At 41.5% G+C, this 17798-nt stretch overlaps 1 protein-coding gene across 1 annotated transcript; it reads left to right on the top strand.

Moving 5' to 3' along the window:
• The first annotated feature begins 11892 nt into the window (after positions 1-11892).
• Positions 11893-17011, top strand: LOC148101553 (uncharacterized). Its single transcript, XM_087846459.1, has 3 exons — positions 11893-11910; positions 15391-15987; positions 16308-17011. Exons 1-3 carry the CDS (start codon positions 11893-11895, stop codon positions 17004-17006), a joined length of 1314 nt encoding a protein of 437 aa, XP_087702585.1. The 3' UTR covers positions 17007-17011.
• Positions 17012-17798: the final 787 nt, after the last annotated feature.

The following is a 17798-nucleotide window of genomic DNA, read 5'->3' as shown; positions in this document are numbered from 1 at the left end:
AGTATCAGAGAACTGCTGATGCTGTAAAGCTGCTGCTCAGTCTGATGGGCTGTTGTGTTGTTGGTGGTGATGCTGGATGAAGGGCTGGTGGACCAGGTGAGCTCAGGTTGAGGGTAGATCCCGTCTGAGCTGCAGGTGATCCTTTGTCCTACTTGTTGGAGATTAACTTTACAGACTTGTAAACATTTCATGTATTCTTTATGTATTTGAAGTGTTATAAAAATGACTCTGGATCAGTCCTGGTGTCACAGACAGGCCTCGGGGCTTCAAACCTCAGAAAGTCCCTTTGGCTCTCAGCTGAATTCCTCTGACACACTTTAACAACTATAAGTCAAAGGTCAGAGGTCATATGATTTGGGAATGACAATGCTGAATAACCACATCACTGATTAGGTATTGTAGTAACAACTCAGACTATTATAATTATTTAGTTAATAATACGGGTTCAAGATGTTTTTTGTGGTTCAATTTCTTGCGTAGGTTGTAAATGTGGCAGCTTTAGTCTTTCCTCTCTTTTTAAAAGGAGTTTTGTTACCGTCCACATTCAGGATGATGAACATTTCACTGATGGTGCTGGTGTGGCACTGGTATCTCCCCTCATCCTGAATGTTCACCTCTGTCAGCTGGAGTGAGGCGTTTCCTCTGGAGACCTGATCCTTGGAAAGTGAAGTCCTACTTCTGGCTTAATATACGATCGAGCAGTTATATAAACATGAATCTATCCACCGAGCTCCTCCTCGTCTGCTGTGCATCCGTGTTCAGCAGCCTTTCATCTGTATCTCAGGTTTTGTATATTAAATAGTACCTGCTTCTGGGGTTCGACATGTTTCGGTTGTCTTATTTTACGTATATAGTTAAGATGTTGTGAATAAGTATTTCAGTTGTATCCCGTAGTTGTTTGCTTGACATCGAGCTTTATCCAAGGAAAAGATTTAGCCATCCTTATTCAGATTTAGCCATCCTTATATTTTGCTTGTTTTATTTTATTGTATTTTTGCACAACTCTGTTGCTTGTGAAGCTCGCACACAAGAATTTCACTCGCATGTAATGTACCCGTGTACCTGCACATGTGATGTGACAATAAAAGTGATTTGATTTGATAAACAAAAACACTGTCTGTCTTTCCTCCAAAATCACACTTGGATTACAGTTGGACTGATTTACCAGGTGGTGATACAAAAAATAAAAAGTCTAAGCTATTTAAATCTATAGAACATAATCAACAACAGAGACCAGACCTGAAAGTGTGAAACATACTGCATTTGGCAAAAATATATATACAACAAAATATAATAAAAATAGTTTTAAACAAAAATATTTTGTGAATAAGTGTTTTCATTAAGTGTTAGATAATAAACTCAAAAAGCTGCACTGTACCATAACAGCCAAGGAGCAACAAAGTCAGTGTCCACGTCTACCTCACAATAAAAAGACATATTTCATATGAAATAACTGAAATGTAAAACTGTAGAAAGCTGACTAAAATATTTTAATTCTCTTGAAAACACCATGAATGGTTTTCATGGGTACCCCCTTTAATGAGCTGATGGGGGCACCCAGTGTATTTATAACTGAAGCAGAGTCTCTCAGAGTGAACGTCCAGATGTGATCAATAGTGAGTCAGGATGTGATTCCTTCAAGAGTATACAGCTGTGGTGAGAATTACATAAATATTGCAAATTGGAAAAGTTGCTGCTTAAGTTTTTATAATAGCATTTTGCATACACTCCAGAATGTTATGAAGAGTGATCAGATGAATTGCATCGTCCTTCTTTGCCATGAAAATGAACTTAATCCCAAAAAACCCCTTACCACTGCACTTCATTGCTGTCATTAAAAGACTTGCTGAGACCATTTCAGTAATCGTCTTCTTAACTCAGGTGAGAATGTTGACGAGCACAAGGCTGGAGATCATCATGTCAGGCTGATTGTGTTAGAATGGCAGACCTGACATGTTAAATGGAGGGTGATGCTTGAAATCATTGTTCTTCCATTGTTAACCTGCAAAGAAACACGTGCAGCCATCATTGCGTTGCATAAAAATGGCTTCACAGGCAAGAATATTGTGGCTACTAAGATTGCATCTAAATCAACAATTTATAGGATCATCAAGAACTTCAAGGAAAGACGTTCAATTCTTGTCAAGAAGGCTTCAGCACATCCAAGAAAGTCCAGCAAGCGCCAGGATCGTCTCCTAAAGAGGATTCAGCTGCGTGATCGGAGTGCCACCAGTGCAGAGCGTGCTCAGGAATGGCAGCAGGCAGGTGTGAGCGCATCTGCATGCACAGCGAGGCGAAGACTGTTGGAAGTCGGCCTGGTGTCAAGAAGGACAGCAAAGAAGCCACTTCTTTCCAAAAAATAACATCAGGGGCAGATTGATGTTCTACAGAAAGTATGGTGTATGGACTGCTGATGAAGCCTCTTTCCGATTGTTTGGGGCATCTGGAAAAATGCTTGTCCGGAGAAGAAAAGGTGAGCGCTACCATCAGTCCTGTGTCAGGCCAACAGTAAAGCATCCTGAGACCATTCATGTGTGGGGTTGCTTCTCATCCAAGGGAGTGGGCTCACTCACAATTTTACCCATAAACACAGCCATGAATAAAGAATGGTACCAAAACAGCCTCCAACAGCAACTTCTTCCGACAATCCAACAACAGTTTGGTGAAGAATTATTGGAATTATTTTCCAGCACGATGGAGCACCGTGCCATAAGGCAAAAGTGATAACTAATTGGCTCGGAGACCAAAACGTTGAAATTTTTATGGTCCGTTGCCTGGAATCTTAATCCCATTGATAATTTGTGGTCAATCCTCAAGAGGCGGGTGGACAAACAAAAACCCACTAATTCTGACAAACTCCAAGAAGTGATTATGACAGACTTTTATGTTTTGGTGTTGCACTGACACGTCACGTGACTTAGACACTTTGGGGGTTGTTGAGTTCTTTACATATTAATTATATATATTTTTGTTTTTGTTGTTGAGAATTTTAATTGTGATTTTTTTGTATTATAGTTTATCAACAGTATGTGTTTTAATTTGTTTACTGGTTTGCGTGCACTTAAGATAAAAAAAAAAAAAAAAAAGATCGCCACCACAGCAGACCCGATGGCATTTTCATGCTTCGCTGCATCATTTATTCTTACAATAATCACACGGTTGCTGTAACAGTACATTCAACGGCTTCAGCTCTCCCGCTTGCAGCCATACACATCACCACCACCAAACCTGCGGTGGCATCGCAGAACACGCCCTACCACATATCCGCCTTGCCCGCTTCACCTCACCCCGCGAGCAGGCGAGGGAATCGGCCCGGACCATCGACGCCCCACGCCCCACCCCAGCGATGGGGAAGTGTCCACTCTGGTGGTTACCCGCGCCTCCAGCGGAAGCCCGGGAGCTGGCCTGATGGCCACCCATACAGTGGGGCAAAAAAGTATTTAGTCAGCCACCGATTGTGCAAGTTCCCCCACTTAAAATGATGACAGAGGTCAGTAATTTGCACCAGAGGTACACTTCAACTGTGAGAGACAGAATGTGAAAAAAAAAATCCATGAATTCACATGGTAGGATTTGTAAAGAATTTATTCGTAAATCAGGGTGGAAAATAAGTATTTGGTCACCTCAAACAAGGAAAATCCCTGGCTCTCACAGACCTGTAACGTCTTCTGTAAGAAGCTTTTCTGTCCCACTCGTTACCTGTATGAATGGCACCTGTTTGACCTCATCATCTGTATAAAAGACACCTGTCCACAGCCTCAACCAGTCAGACTCCAAACTCCGCCATGGCCAAGACCAAAGAGCTTTCGAAGGACACCAGGAAAAGAATTGTAGACCTGCACCAGACTTGGAAGAGTGAATCTACAATAGGCAAGCAGCTTGGTGTGAAAAAATCAACTGTGGGAGCAATCATCAGAAAATGGAAGACATACAAGACCACTGATAATCTCCCTCGATCTGGGGCTCCACGCAAGATCTCATCCCGTGGGGTCAAAATGATCATGAGAACGGTGAGCAAAGATCCCAGAACCACACGGGGGGACCTGGTGAATGACCTGCAGAGAGCTGGGACCAAAGTAACAAAGGTCACCATCAGTAACACACTACAACGGCAGGGAATCAAATCCCGCAGTGCCAGACGTGTTCCGCTGCTGAACTTTGAAGATGAAACGAGGCTGGGTCTTCCAACATGACAATGATCCAAAACACACCGCCTGGGCAACAAAGGAGTGGCTCCGTAAGAAGCATTTGAAAGTCCTGGAGTGGCCTAGCCAGTCTCCAGACCTCAACCCCATAGAAAATCTGTGGCGGGAGTTGAAAGTCCGTGTTGCTCGGCGACAGCCCCAAAACATCACTGCTCTTGAGAAGATCTGCATGGAGGAATGGGCCAAAATACCAGCTACTGTGTGTGCAAACCTGGTAAAGACCTATAGTAAACGTTTGACTTCTGTTATTGCCAACAAAGGTTATGTTACAAAGTATTGAGTTGTATTTTTGTTATTGACCAAATACTTATTTTCCACCCTGATTTACGAATAAATTCTTTACAAATCCTACCATGTGAATTCATGGATATTTTTTTTCCACATTCTGTCTCTCACAGTTGAAGTGTACCTCTGGTGCAAATTACTGACCTCTGTCATCATTTTAAGTGGGGGAACTTGCACAATCGGTGCCTGACTAAATACTTTTTTGCCCCACTGTATGTCAAGCAGCGGCAGTGCAGCAGGCGTGGAAGTGAGCTGGGGCTTACAGGCAGCTGGGCAGACGGCCGGTGTCCCAGATCTACTGGCGTTTAGATCAACTGGCGTTGGTCGAACAGATGTGTGGCAGTCTTGCGTTTCAGGAGCTGCTACCGACAAATCAGCAAAAACACGCCAAATGTGTCATCTGTGACACTTGTGAGGTTATCTCGAACACACTCTGTCAGTCTTGATGCTGTTGAACAACAAAATGTTTAAAAATGTGGCGAGTTTACCTGGTGATATCCTCATGCGCGACGCGATCGCGAAAACAGCAAACAATTAACACCACGCCGATGTTGTTCACAGGTCAGCAAGAGTAAACGATCGGGCGACTCTAGTCGTCGTTATCGTTCCCCTCGCACGTTTTATTTCTCCGGTTTCAGCGTTTTTGCTTCACAACTAAAGCGAGCAGTTTACTTTGTGCACTAACATGGACTCGAGTCAACCAGCGCCACCTCTGGCCAAGTGCCACAACCTACAGCCAGATCAACCTGTGACACACATCTGCAGCACGTTTGAATTCGTTTCATGCACATTTGTACCTTTCAATTGTGTCTGTTTGTGCGTCATGCAAATAAACCTTTGACAAGAATGAAATGACACTAATATTTCACTAGTGTTGTAACATCACATGTCGTTAGCGTAGTCTGTCTGTATCTTTTCTCTGCGAACAAACATTTTAGAGTTGGTTGTTATATACAGTCTGTATAAGTATGGTTAATCTAATAAACATTTGTAAGGAGATTGCAGTTACTGTGAATGTACAGCAGGTGATTAGTAATAAACAGTCAGACAATGACCCCGACAATCTCATTCAATCTTTCAGATTGCACCTTCTGTGGAAAGTGGTACCACACAGTGTGTGTGGACTTCCCCTGTGCAGAAGGCGACTACTAATGTTGTGGTTGCTAAATAAACAGAGAAAATTGATCCCTGTTGTCTTTGGTTACTGATTGTTTTTAGTGTTGACAATCCACATTGCTGGGATTGCATCTTTCAACATGTTGGTGGGTAGATTTGGATGTACCAGGGGTAAGTGCAACCACTCAGCCTCTACTCAATGTGATCATAGCAGCAGGTGCAGATGTGTCACAAGTTAATCTAGTAGTAGGCTATGGTATTTGGCCACAGGTGGCAGCAGTGGACTGACCTCCATTGGAGACTGCTCCAGCTGCTATGTGATAGTGGATCTGCTTCAAATTGAAGATCATATGCAACAAGTTTTGGAAATTAACGCTTGTATTATGTTGAAAAACAAAAAAAATGACATTGATTTTGTTGCGGGTCATTTTGACCTGTACTGTGTATATCCACTCAGGATTGTCAAAAAACTGCACTGAAACAATAGCAACTTTATTTCCCATGAGATAAACATGTAGAACACAGACATACAACAGTTTGACTTTCCATAACTATTGTGGGAACAATTTGGTTTTTTGCTCTTACAAACATATTTCTTTTGAACTTGCCCGACGTTCTCAGTTTTTCAATGTTCAACATTTTCAGTTTTGTCCACATGATGGACAGAAGGTAACTGTGTCCTTTCTGCAGATGTACTTCTTGCATTTCTCACAAAAAGTGCTTGTTTTAAAACAGGAATCTTCCTAACTTAGATTTAAAACAAAAGATTTCTACGTCTTCTCCAGTCTGACAAACAGATGACAAACCAATCGACACACCTGAGTCACTGACTTTCTTAAATCCACTCACTCTCACTGGCTGTTTATTACTAATCACTGTGTAACTGCTGTGAATTCACAGTAACTGCCATCTCCTTACAAATGTTCATTAGATTAACCACACTTATACAGACTGTATATAACTACCAACTCTCCAGCCACCTTGATGGATTGCCTATATTGGCTGGAAATATTCATTTCCAGAAAAAAGACACAGGCAGACGATGCTTACAGGATGTGATGTGACAACACTGATGAAATAATGTGTCATATTTGTCCAAGGCGTATTTCATTGTTATGGAAAAAGTGAATATTAAAATCATGGTGAACAGGGGTGGTGATTTCTATGACTTTGTGTATATAATTTGGAATTTTGTACAAATGTAGGCCAATAAGGAATATATCATTTCATTCTTGTCAAAGGTTTATTTGCATGACGCACAGACAGACACAATTGAAAGGTACAAATGTGTTGTGCATGAAACAAATTCAAACGTGCTGCAGATGTGTGTCACAGGTTGATCTGGCTGTAGGCTCTGGCACTTGACCAGAGGTGGTATGTTTCAGTGGCAGGTAAATCTGTGAGTTGTCTGCATAACAATGGTGTGAGATGCCAGGTTGTTTTAAAAATTGAGCGCATAGAGAGTGTTGGAGCCAAGTCCAGGCCAATATTTTACTCAGTTACATCATGCCATATTTAAGTATTTGTCATAATCTTTAAGTTTCTATTATAATCTTGAACATTTTATGTTATAATGTAATAGTCTGTGCTCCATAAATTAATCCTGCTTTGTTAGTCTGTCGTTGTTGTAAAGTGTTGATAGATGTCGTAAAGGGGGTGTGTATTTGGCCCACATGCGGAGGGGTGTGGGTAAAAGGTTAGGTAAGCAAGCAGGATGTGGAGCAACAGTTTTCTGACCGTCGCTGTTTTAATGTTATTTTTTGTTGTAACATAAAGGGAATGTAAACGGAGCTCCCACCAGAGGCCTTTGTTTTGTACCTTTCGATTTGTATGGAAAATAAATGGTTTGCCCCTTTTTTCCTTCGCCTTGTTTTTGCTACCGGAAGGCATCCAAGCTATTTAACAAGAGCACGAGTCAGAAACTTTACGTCCTGCAGAAACGGCAAAGAAGGACCGAAGGTTGCCGTTACAGAGAAGATATAAATTGAAAAGAGAACTGTGCCAAGAATGGACCCCTGGGGGACCCCGCAAAAAATTGGGACATGTATCCCCTAATCTAGCAGAAGAACTTTGGTTAGACAGGTAAGATTGAAACCATTCCAATGCTGACAGTTGAAATAGTTTTATTAACTATGGCGAGCCCTCCAGCCTGGCCAGTAGTCCATGGCGACTTCAGATATTCACAGCCTGGAGGGACAACTTCCGAAAGCGAGCTTAACTCACCCAAGTTTAGCCAAGTTTCCGTCACCAGAAGAAGATTAAAGCGACGAGTGGTGAAGAAGTCATTCAAAATAAAAGTTTTATCTTTTTTAGCACCTCGCATTAACCAAAGCCAATCTAGCTAACACAGGGTTGCTGGCCAATTCCAATAGGTGCACCAATTCCAGGGATCGCCCGGAGATGAACAACTTGATATCCGGGGCAAATTTGTTCAGGAGAGCGTAAGAATTAGCTGTCGGTGAAACAGCCATGCAATTTTTGAATTTTACCAATACACTGCCCCGTTTCCCTCGCCTTCTTTGACATTTCTTCCTGGTGGGATGGCATTGTGGATCGCACCGGAGGAACAGTGGTACAGTCTCGAACACAGGTGGGATATGAAAATCTTCACGTCCTTGGGCCAGTCGGGATTGCTCTACAACAGTGGCTCTGATATTTAGTAGCGATTGGAAGTCATAAACCAGAAGTGTACAGACATTTTTGAAGACAACAGATGTAAACAAAGCTAGCAAAAACAACGCAGGTAACAGCTGATGGCAAGCGGCACACACAGGTGCCATCAAATATCTATCCCTAAATCCATCTACAATCTGGACACCACAGGTTCTGTACAGCACGAGGGTTAATAAACTGTACCCATATCAATATGATGTGTAAATTGATTTATTCTTGTACCTCCATGCCACAGTGGCTGGATTCTTCACCCCAGTGAAGAGGTTATTGTTATTGCCTGATTTTAATAAATTGAGCCATTTGCTCTTTGGTACCAAAGCATATCACAAAAAGGTTAATTCTAAAAATCAAAATCAGCTGTATGTTAGCGGCAATACATGAAAAATCACAGGACCCACCATACAAGCTAGTTTACGAGCAGTTTTTACAAAGATTATATTATTATTTTAAAAACCATATGCAAATACCCAAAGCCTAACAACACAACCACTACAAAAATGTAACTTTTATACAACCAGATTTTCATATACTTCCTGTGCATCCTAGCTGTTCCTAGGACTGCGCTCCGATCTCCAATGTTGTTCCTGGGATCTGCTTGAGCCAAATCTACTAATGCCACAGTAGATTTCACATTACACGAAAAGAAGAACAGGAATGGGGAATTTAATTTAAACTTACATACAGTACAGACTTACAATGATCAGTATTATAATTATGTACAAATATATACAGATGCATCAAAGAATACAGCCAGTCAAACCGGGGTAGCATTTGTTGTCCCTGAAAAGGATCAATGGTGGACCGTCAGTACACACTGGAGAAATGCTTCCAGTACTGTCAGCTGTTCAGTGGGTAGAAGACATGTGACCGTTACAATCAGGCATTTGTTCAGACTGAAGCTCTTCATTGGACAGTTTATAGTGTAGCTGCTCAGAAAGTAGAGCAGATGTACTAACAGAGGTTCAGCAAACATTTAACAAAATACACATGATGGGACTTATAGTTGGCTTTTTATGGATTCCAGCTCACTATGGAGTCAGAGGAAATGAAACGACAGAGTTGTGAAGAAAGCCACAAAACATGGGTTAACTGACCTGGCTATTAACTTCTGTCAGACAGAGATAACGAGTATAATAAGGCAAGAAATAAAGGAAACATGACAAAAACAGTGGGAGGAAGAACGGAGGGGACGATGGTTGTATAAAAATTTAAGGAGGGTAGGAGAAATGAGAAGCACAGGAAGGAGTAGGAGAGAGGAGGTGGTCATATCTGGAATAAGATTTGGACATATTGATTTGAACACTACTATTGGTGACTGTAAAACCTTTGAGTCGCCGAGAAGCTGAATAGGGGGATAACGTTGACACGCCCGCTGTTCAAAACGTAAGTTTACTGCAAAAGGGTTCAAGAAGTGAAAGTTGTCAGGACTTATTCCAGTTTTTAAAATAGAGTATACATTTAGGGAGAATTTGGGTGTCGACGTTTCACTCCACACCAGTTGGTGGCGGTAATGCACAATTTTGGTGTTTGACAAGCGCCAATAAACAATACAAAGAAGAAGAAGTCTGTTCCGGGATCACATGCTGGACACAGTTTACGCAGACGGAGTTACCGTTTCATCCTAAGGAGTAAAATCGTGAATTTGGATGATAAAACAAACTAAACCAACGTTTGGATCGATATCTGCATCGATCTGCCCACCCTTGTCTCCTGGTTCGTAGCTGAGATCAGCGTGAACCACGTGGGTCTCTGCTCCCTGATCTGTTTCCTGTGTTTGGAAAGAGTTCCAGCTTCATCACGGAGTTTCTCTCGGTTTGTGGGCTCATCTAAAGGTAAGCACCGAGCTAACTTTACTGTGAGTTCAGTTCATGTTGAGTTTAGCTCCTGAATGAGGTCTTCTGCTGCTCTCCTCGGTGTCTGTTCACAGTTTATTGTGAACACGTTGAGAGAAGAGTGAGAGAGTGTTTGGAGAAAAACACCAACTAATCATTAGCTCAGCATGCTGGGAGAAGTTGGAGCAGAAAAGTCTTTTCATTGTCCCTGCAGCTGTTTTTCTGCATGCACCAAACCTCTACAGCCTCATTTCTATTTGAAGTGATAACAGGAAATGGATGAGAGCGATCTGCTGCAGTATCAGGGTCACAATAAACTTTATTGTCCAGCTGCTGTGGATGAACACGTGAGAGGAAGTGAACTCCTCCAAAGTGTCATTTTAATGAGTGTGGCTGCTGTAAAGTGATGCACAGGAAAATGTTAACAAAAACTAATGAAACAGAGATGAAAGTAAACAGTGTTCATATTTGAAAGCACAGAGAATAAAAATATATTGTGGTGGTTAATGTGCAGCTCTTGGTGATTTGGGAGAATCATGTTTTTAATCATGTTGTGGATTGAATGTTGGGTTTTATTTTATTTTATCTACAGAAGTTTTTCCCACTTGTGATCGTTCGGATTGATTTGTTGGGTTGACTTGAATCATGTGAAGGTTTAAAGCTGCACTTCCCCCAAAAAGAATAAAGTATAATCGTGAAGAATGTAATAATGTCTTCATGTGTCAAACACAGCTGCAGTCAAAGCAGGAAGGAAAGCACTGAAACCACTGATCAAAGCTCATTAATCAAAGATCGCTGATCAATGGCCATGAGTACCATTCACAAAGAGTTGGGGAGTCGCTGTAAGCGATCAGTGGTTGTTGATCAATGTTCATGAGAATTTCCATATTAATGGTCAATAACTGACCTCCCAGCCCATTGTTCCTTCAGTGGTGCTCGTTTCAGTCATTATGTAAATGTACTGTTGAAGATTGGGGAAACCTGCAGTCAGCTGAGACTGAAGAAGTCATTTGGATGAGTGACGAAACGTTTCTCCTACTGCAAAAGCTACGTCCAGATGAACAGAATCAAACTTTGGGGAATGGTGGAGTTTGGAGAGTGGCACCATGGGGGCTGGAGAGACTTGTGAAGTGGTGATCAGGTGTGGGCCCTGTTATTATGAATGGTTGGGGTGGGGGGTGGAAAGTGTTGGGTGGGGGAGTAACAGGTTTGTCCCTGTTTGTGGAAACCACAGGAGGAGCTGTTCAGGCTGTTGCTGGGTGTGAATTGTTGATGGAGTCTTTAAACTTGTAGTTGTTGTTTTCCAGACTGAAGCAGAGTCGTTAGCTGAAAACTGGTTTTAGAGGTTCATTCAGGACACCTTCTCAGGCTCTTACAGCCTTACCTGTATCATAACAAAGTGTATAAACCCCAATCCACCTTTAACATGGTCCTTCTCCCAAACCTTCAAATAGGACTTTCTGGCCCTGTCATAGTAAAGGGCTGCTTAGAATATTAGAGCCAATGTCACAAAGTTCCTCCTGAAGTATAAGTGAGTGAGAGAGTTTCCTCACTTTGCAGCACAACACGTCTCACAAGATTTCTACAAGCAATCAGAGTGAAATTTGTACTTTGTGTTGTCAGATGAACATATGAGACACTTTGACTCTTCAGTGCAGTGTGGAGCCTAACAAAGATCTGTTTTGTGTCCCAGCTGATCAGCAGGAGGAGAAGAGTCTGACGGAGCAGCAGAGGAACATTTTCAGCCATCTGGACTCAGCTGAGTCACTACAGAGGAAACAATGAGCTCAACACAGAAGGTGAGGAAAATATCACAGTTTCACCAAATAATCAGTCATGTCTAAAACTCTCATACTCCCAACCTGTTATATGACTGTGTTGTATATTATTATATATACAATCACTTCACTAAATAATCTGCCTCAGATTGTTTTGCAGCATCTTTCAGTTTATGAAAAAACATAATGTCACATGTACAGACCCAATGTCTGATTTCAACACATGAGAACTTACATGTAAGCTTTAATCTTCAGTTGATCAAATCCCACTGAGCAGTCCTTCCCTTTAAATCTAACCTCTCTTCTTCCTCTCCTGTCCTGTGTGTCTTATCTTTCTCCATCTCTGAGTGAAGTTAGCTCTCTTTCCTTTCTCTCCCTGTGATGTACAGCAGCTGGACCTTTATCGCAGCGGTCCCCAACCTTTTTTGCGCCACGGACCGGTTTGTGCCCGACAATATTTTCACAGACCGGCCTTTAAGGTGTCGCGGATAAATACAACAAAATAAAACTAGTGCCGGTACCGAAAAAAAGAAGATTTATTCATAACACACGTGAAAAGACCCAGGAAAACCGAGTTAACGAAAAAAAACGATAACAAAATAACAAACAAAATAACGCTAAAAACCGATAAGAACCCTGAAAACCATACATTTCACACCCGAGTCTCACTCTTGCGGCCCAGTACCAAATAACTCACGTACCGGTCCGTGGCCCGGGGGTTGGGGACCGCTGCTTTAGCGAGTAACACACTGTGAGACAAAACTGCACATAAACAGTTTGTTTGTTTGCTGATGTTTTTTGAGCTGATAGAAATGCTGCATTTGAAATTACCTGCCACTTAAAAAATATTAATCAATTTATGCTCGCTCGTCTTCTGCATGGATAGCTAGATGCTGAAGTATAGTTACTGCAACTTGTCAAAGGAGCTTGCAAAGAAAAGCGTCTGGACTTCTTTAAGTTACTTGAAGACGTTTCACCTCTCATCCAAGAAGCTTCTTCAGTTCTAAGGTCAAATGGTGGAGAGTCCCAGATTTAAATCTAGTGGGAGTGTCCCCCCACAGAGGGACAAAAGGACCCCCTGATGATCCTCTAATCGCCTGAGCCAAGGTGTGAAACTAGGTGTGGGTTCCAACCAGCCAGGGTTTCGGGTGAGCTCTTTGTGAAACCTGGCCCCACCTTATCATGCGAATTTCTGAGGTCGGATGGCCCAGGATGTGAGTGGGCGTTAAGGCGTCTGGGGAGGGAACTCAAAACTGGATTATAGATGGCAGACAGTTGGTGTCATAAACCACCGCCTCTGTTCAAAGATGGTCGCTCACAGTGGACATAGATGCTTCTTTCAGTCCTCTTTCAAACCATCTGTCCTCTCTGTCTAAAATGTGAACATTGGCATCCTCGAAAGAGTGACCTTTGACCTTTAGATGCAGATGGACTGCTGAGTCTTGTCCTGTGGAGGTGGCTCTTCTATGTTGTGCCATGCGCTTGTGAAGTGGCTGTTTGGTCTCTCCAGTGTAGAAGTCTGGGCATTCCTCGCTGCACTGTACAGCATACACCACATTGTTGAGTCTGTGTTTTGGAGTTTTGTCTTTCGGGTGAACCAGTTTTTGTCTGAGCGTGTTGATGGGTCTGAAATACACCGGGATGTCATGCTTGGAGAAAACTCTCCTGCAACTTATGAGCACCTGCAGTCGTTGAGTTGCTGTGCAAAAACAAAAAGAAGAAAAACATTGGCTTACTCATAGTTTTGCCTCTTTCATCTCTTTTTGTATTTCACAACCTGGTGATTAGTACATGATCAGGATTGCCTTTCATGTGTTACTGTTTAGGTTCATATTGGTTTGATGTTTGATGCCCGCAGTGATGAAATAACTCTCCTCAAATTCCTCAGACCAAAAGTAACACATCTATTTTTTAAGTGTAAGGAGTAAAAGTAAAAACCCTCAAGTTACAAACAGATATTTTCCTTCATTGAACCAAGCCAGTAACTGTTACATTGAGTTTATTATCATTGAAGAAATTAGAAATTTATGGAAATATATAAAAGGAAACATAAAGAATAAATGAATCCACAGTAACCCTGTGATGAATATGATTAAACATTTTAATTGTTTGACAGCACTCATATATATTATATATTAATGTATACTTACATATTAGTAAATAGGCTTTTTAAAAAGTTGTATTTCACAGGAGAGAACCTGTGTTAAATGATTGAAGCAAACACAAAGCAGATATTCTTTGTGTTTATTCTTTATTTATTTCATTATATTGCATGAATGTCTGTTACATGCTTAAATATAAAGTTCAAAAAGTGTAATTGCATTCTGGCATATTGATCCATTGATTGCGATTAAATGCAGAAAATTGAGCGATTTATTAGTTTATTTATGAGGTTATTAATTTTAATCTATTGATAGCACTACTTTAAATGTATCAACAAAAAGAGCTGCAGCTTTCACTGACAGCACATCATGTGGTACTTTAACCTTTTGTACTGTTTTCATCAATTAATTTTGCAGTTAACATGTGAACATGTTGGATGATCTGTCTGCTGTCACTGGGTGGTGCTGAGGTCTGAATCTGAGGGCAGCTCCTGGAATCACAAAGAGAACAGAATCATCACAAACTGAAAAATAAAGCTTATCCCTCAAATCTGAAATAAAGCTGATCCTCTCTGTCCTCACACACTCGGGATCTGAAGTTCTTCTCTTACATATCTTCCTTTCTACAGCTCTGCTGCCAGCTGACATATAAGCTGTTTATTAGATAAGGACAAAGCCTTCTATACTAACAGATTTTGCAATATGTTTACCTTTGAGTTGTTGGTGCTATATAAATTGATAAAGATGAGATGATGGAGCAGGTTTCAGTCCTTGTTCAGTCTGCTGCTGCATTGTGGTCACCAATAAACGCAGGTATTATAACTGATGTTTCAGCGGTTGCCTGCGTACCAGACAAGAAATATTAAAGCTTCAAATTATTTCTCTCAGAGCATGTAAGCTGTACAGAGTAATGTCCATGTAACTGTCAACAATAACTTATTAAGAATCATCCAGACTGTTTCTTTTAACCAGAATATTTGAAACAAACTTTATTTTAACGTAAGCTACCAAACAAACAGCTGTAGTTGGTTTCAGTGCATAAATATTGGGCTTTACTATTTTAATCTATAGTTAATGATCGAAAAATTATCTGATCCCACTCCTGTCTAACATGGAGGAGGCGGGGCTTATGATCTATACCAGAGCCAGACACCAGTGCACAATACAGACGATGTTTTCTACAGTCATTGGTTTGAACAGTCATTAATTATTTTTAACACCAGGTTGGATGTAATGTGTTAGAACTACCAGCAGGTGGGGATAAGAGACCTTTAAGGTGTTTGGCGCCACACTCCACCTTCAGGTTCAAAACTAGTGTTAATGGAGGAAGTTTGAAGGTTGAGTTTGTTCCACGACTGCATTTCACTCACTGCCTCTGTTTGTATCTCTGTCACTGCAGGACCAACATGGAGCGAGAAGTCAGCGCTCTCAGGAGGCCGACAAACCTCACAGAAGAAAGAGAGAGAACAAATACAGCTGTGATGAATGTGGAAAAGAGTTTACTGTGAAGCCTTCACTAAAACTTCATCAGGTCATCCACACTGGAGAGAAACCGTTCAGCTGTGACTTGTGTGGAAAGTCTTTTTCCAGGAAGGATGCTCTAAAAGAACACCAACTCATCCACAGTGGAGTTAAAGCATACAGCTGTGATCAGTGTGGCAGAGCTTTTACTCACAGTAGCAGCTTACAGAGGCATCTAGTTACCCACTCTGGAATTAAGGCATACAGCTGTGAGATTTGTGGAAAAACTTTCAGCCATATACGGAATCGAAATACACACCTACGCATTCACACTGGACATGATGTGTACTGCTGCGATCAGTGTGGCAGACAGTGTACAACCAACGCGCATTTACAACAACACATGTTTACCCACACTGAGGAGAGACCTTATAAATGTGACCTGTGTGAAAAGAGTTTTAAAGATCCACATCACCTGAGAAACCACCAACAGATCCACACCAGAAAGAGAGTCTACAAGTGCAGTTACTGTGAGGTATGTATTTATATTGTTATCTTGTCATTTTAGCCTGACTGTTTGGAACAACTCTGCTCATTAAATTGTGTTAGCATGTTAGCAATTCTACTGCATGGAAAAGCAGCTCTGAGTGATTATTCAGATTTTCATGTCAGTTATGATTTTAGTATTACTGTAGTATTATGGTGGTAGTATTGTAGTTATTGCAGCCCAGTAAACTGAGTGCGTTAAACAGTAAAATGTAATTGGACGTCTGCAGAGATGCTCTTTATTTCAGGCGACGTTCAGGATAAAAGTGTTGAAGGACTTACTTTCACTGTCTTTGTGTCTTTGTTTAGAAGCAGAACGACACAGATGGATCCAGTTCTCAACCCTGTCATCACTGTGGTGGTGGGAAAGACTTTCGTTGTGACCTCTGTGGAAAAACTTTCAGTCACCAATACACCTTAAAAGTTCATCAACGTAGACACACTGGAGACAAACTGAAATACTGCAAAGAATGTGGGAGAAGCTTCACCACATCAAGTGGATTAAAACAACATGAACTCATTCACAGTGGGGTTAAAAAGCACCGCTGTGATCAGTGTGAGTCAATCTTCACCACTGTAAGTCACCTTAAAACACACAAACGAGTCCACACAGGAGAGAAACCATACAAGTGCAGACATTGTGACAAAAGCTTCTCACAATCAAGTAGTTGTAACATTCATGAACATACACACATGGAAGGAAACTACAACTGTGACCAGTGTGACAAGAGCTTCAGTAATCTCAGTTCATACTCCAAACACAAACAATCCCACGTTACTAATAAACAGTTTCACTGTTACCAATGTGCCAAAACATTCACCTCATTGTCTGCTCTGTGCAAACATCAGCGTGATCACTCAGGGCTGAAATCACTCCCATCACTGGATCACAGTGAATCTGAAGACACAGAACGATACTCTGGTTTCTGTGTCAGACTCAAAAAGCTTGAGATCAGGCTCCACAGAGTTCAGATAGAATCAAGCTGCCCTAAAAACACATCAACATAGACGCACTGGAGACAAACTGAAATACTGCAAAGAATGTGGGAGAAGCTTCACCACATCAAGTAGATTAAAACGCCATGTACTGATTCACAGTGGGGTTAAAAAGCACCTCTGTGATCAGTGTGGGTCATCTTTCATCACTGCAGTCACCCTTAAAAGACACAAACGTGTCCACACAGGAGAGAAACCATACAAGTGCAGACACTGTGAAAAAAGCTTCTCACATTCAGGTAGTCGTAACAAGCATGAACGTGCACACATGGAAGGAAACTACAGCTGTGACAAGAGCTTCAGGAATCTCAGTTCATACTCTGAACACAAACGATCCCACGTTACTAATAAACTGTTTCACTGTTACCAATGTGCCAAAACATTCACCTCATTGTCTGCTCTGTGCAAACATCAGCGTGATCACTCAGGGCTGAAATCGCTCCCATCAAAGTGAATCTGAAGAGACAGAAAGATCCTTTTCTGGTTTGAGGGTTAAACTTAACGTCAATGCTGACATCACGATTATGTGCTTTAAAATTTTTACACAATTAATCCGTTCTGGAGTGCAGAATGACTCAAAATCCCTGAAATGTCTCTGTCAATGCATTTTGGACAGTTTGTCCAAAGTTCGTGCATTCTGCGCTCCAGATGGGTTAAAAATTGTAATTGTGTCAATCTTGATGACAGCGTTAACGTTGACAGCATATATGTAAAAACTGAGTGTGAGGGGCCTCGATGCGCCTGTTTGCTGCTGTGCTGAAGTCTCACACACAACCTGTCAAAAGCGGAGGGGGCGGGCTGCTT

This window comes from Neolamprologus brichardi, chromosome 9 (genome assembly GCF_056152115.1).
Source record: "Neolamprologus brichardi isolate AB-2024 chromosome 9, ASM5615211v1, whole genome shotgun sequence".
Classification (NCBI taxonomy): domain Eukaryota; kingdom Metazoa; phylum Chordata; class Actinopteri; order Cichliformes; family Cichlidae; genus Neolamprologus; species Neolamprologus brichardi.
This window is presented reverse-complemented; position numbering and strand designations above follow the sequence as displayed.

Coding starts and splice junctions, on each gene's coding strand:
- LOC148101553 (XM_087846459.1), top strand. Junction 15,988..16,307: donor ACAAGTGCAGTTACTGTGAG/GTATGTATTTAT, acceptor GTCTTTGTTTAG/AAGCAGAACGACACAGATGG.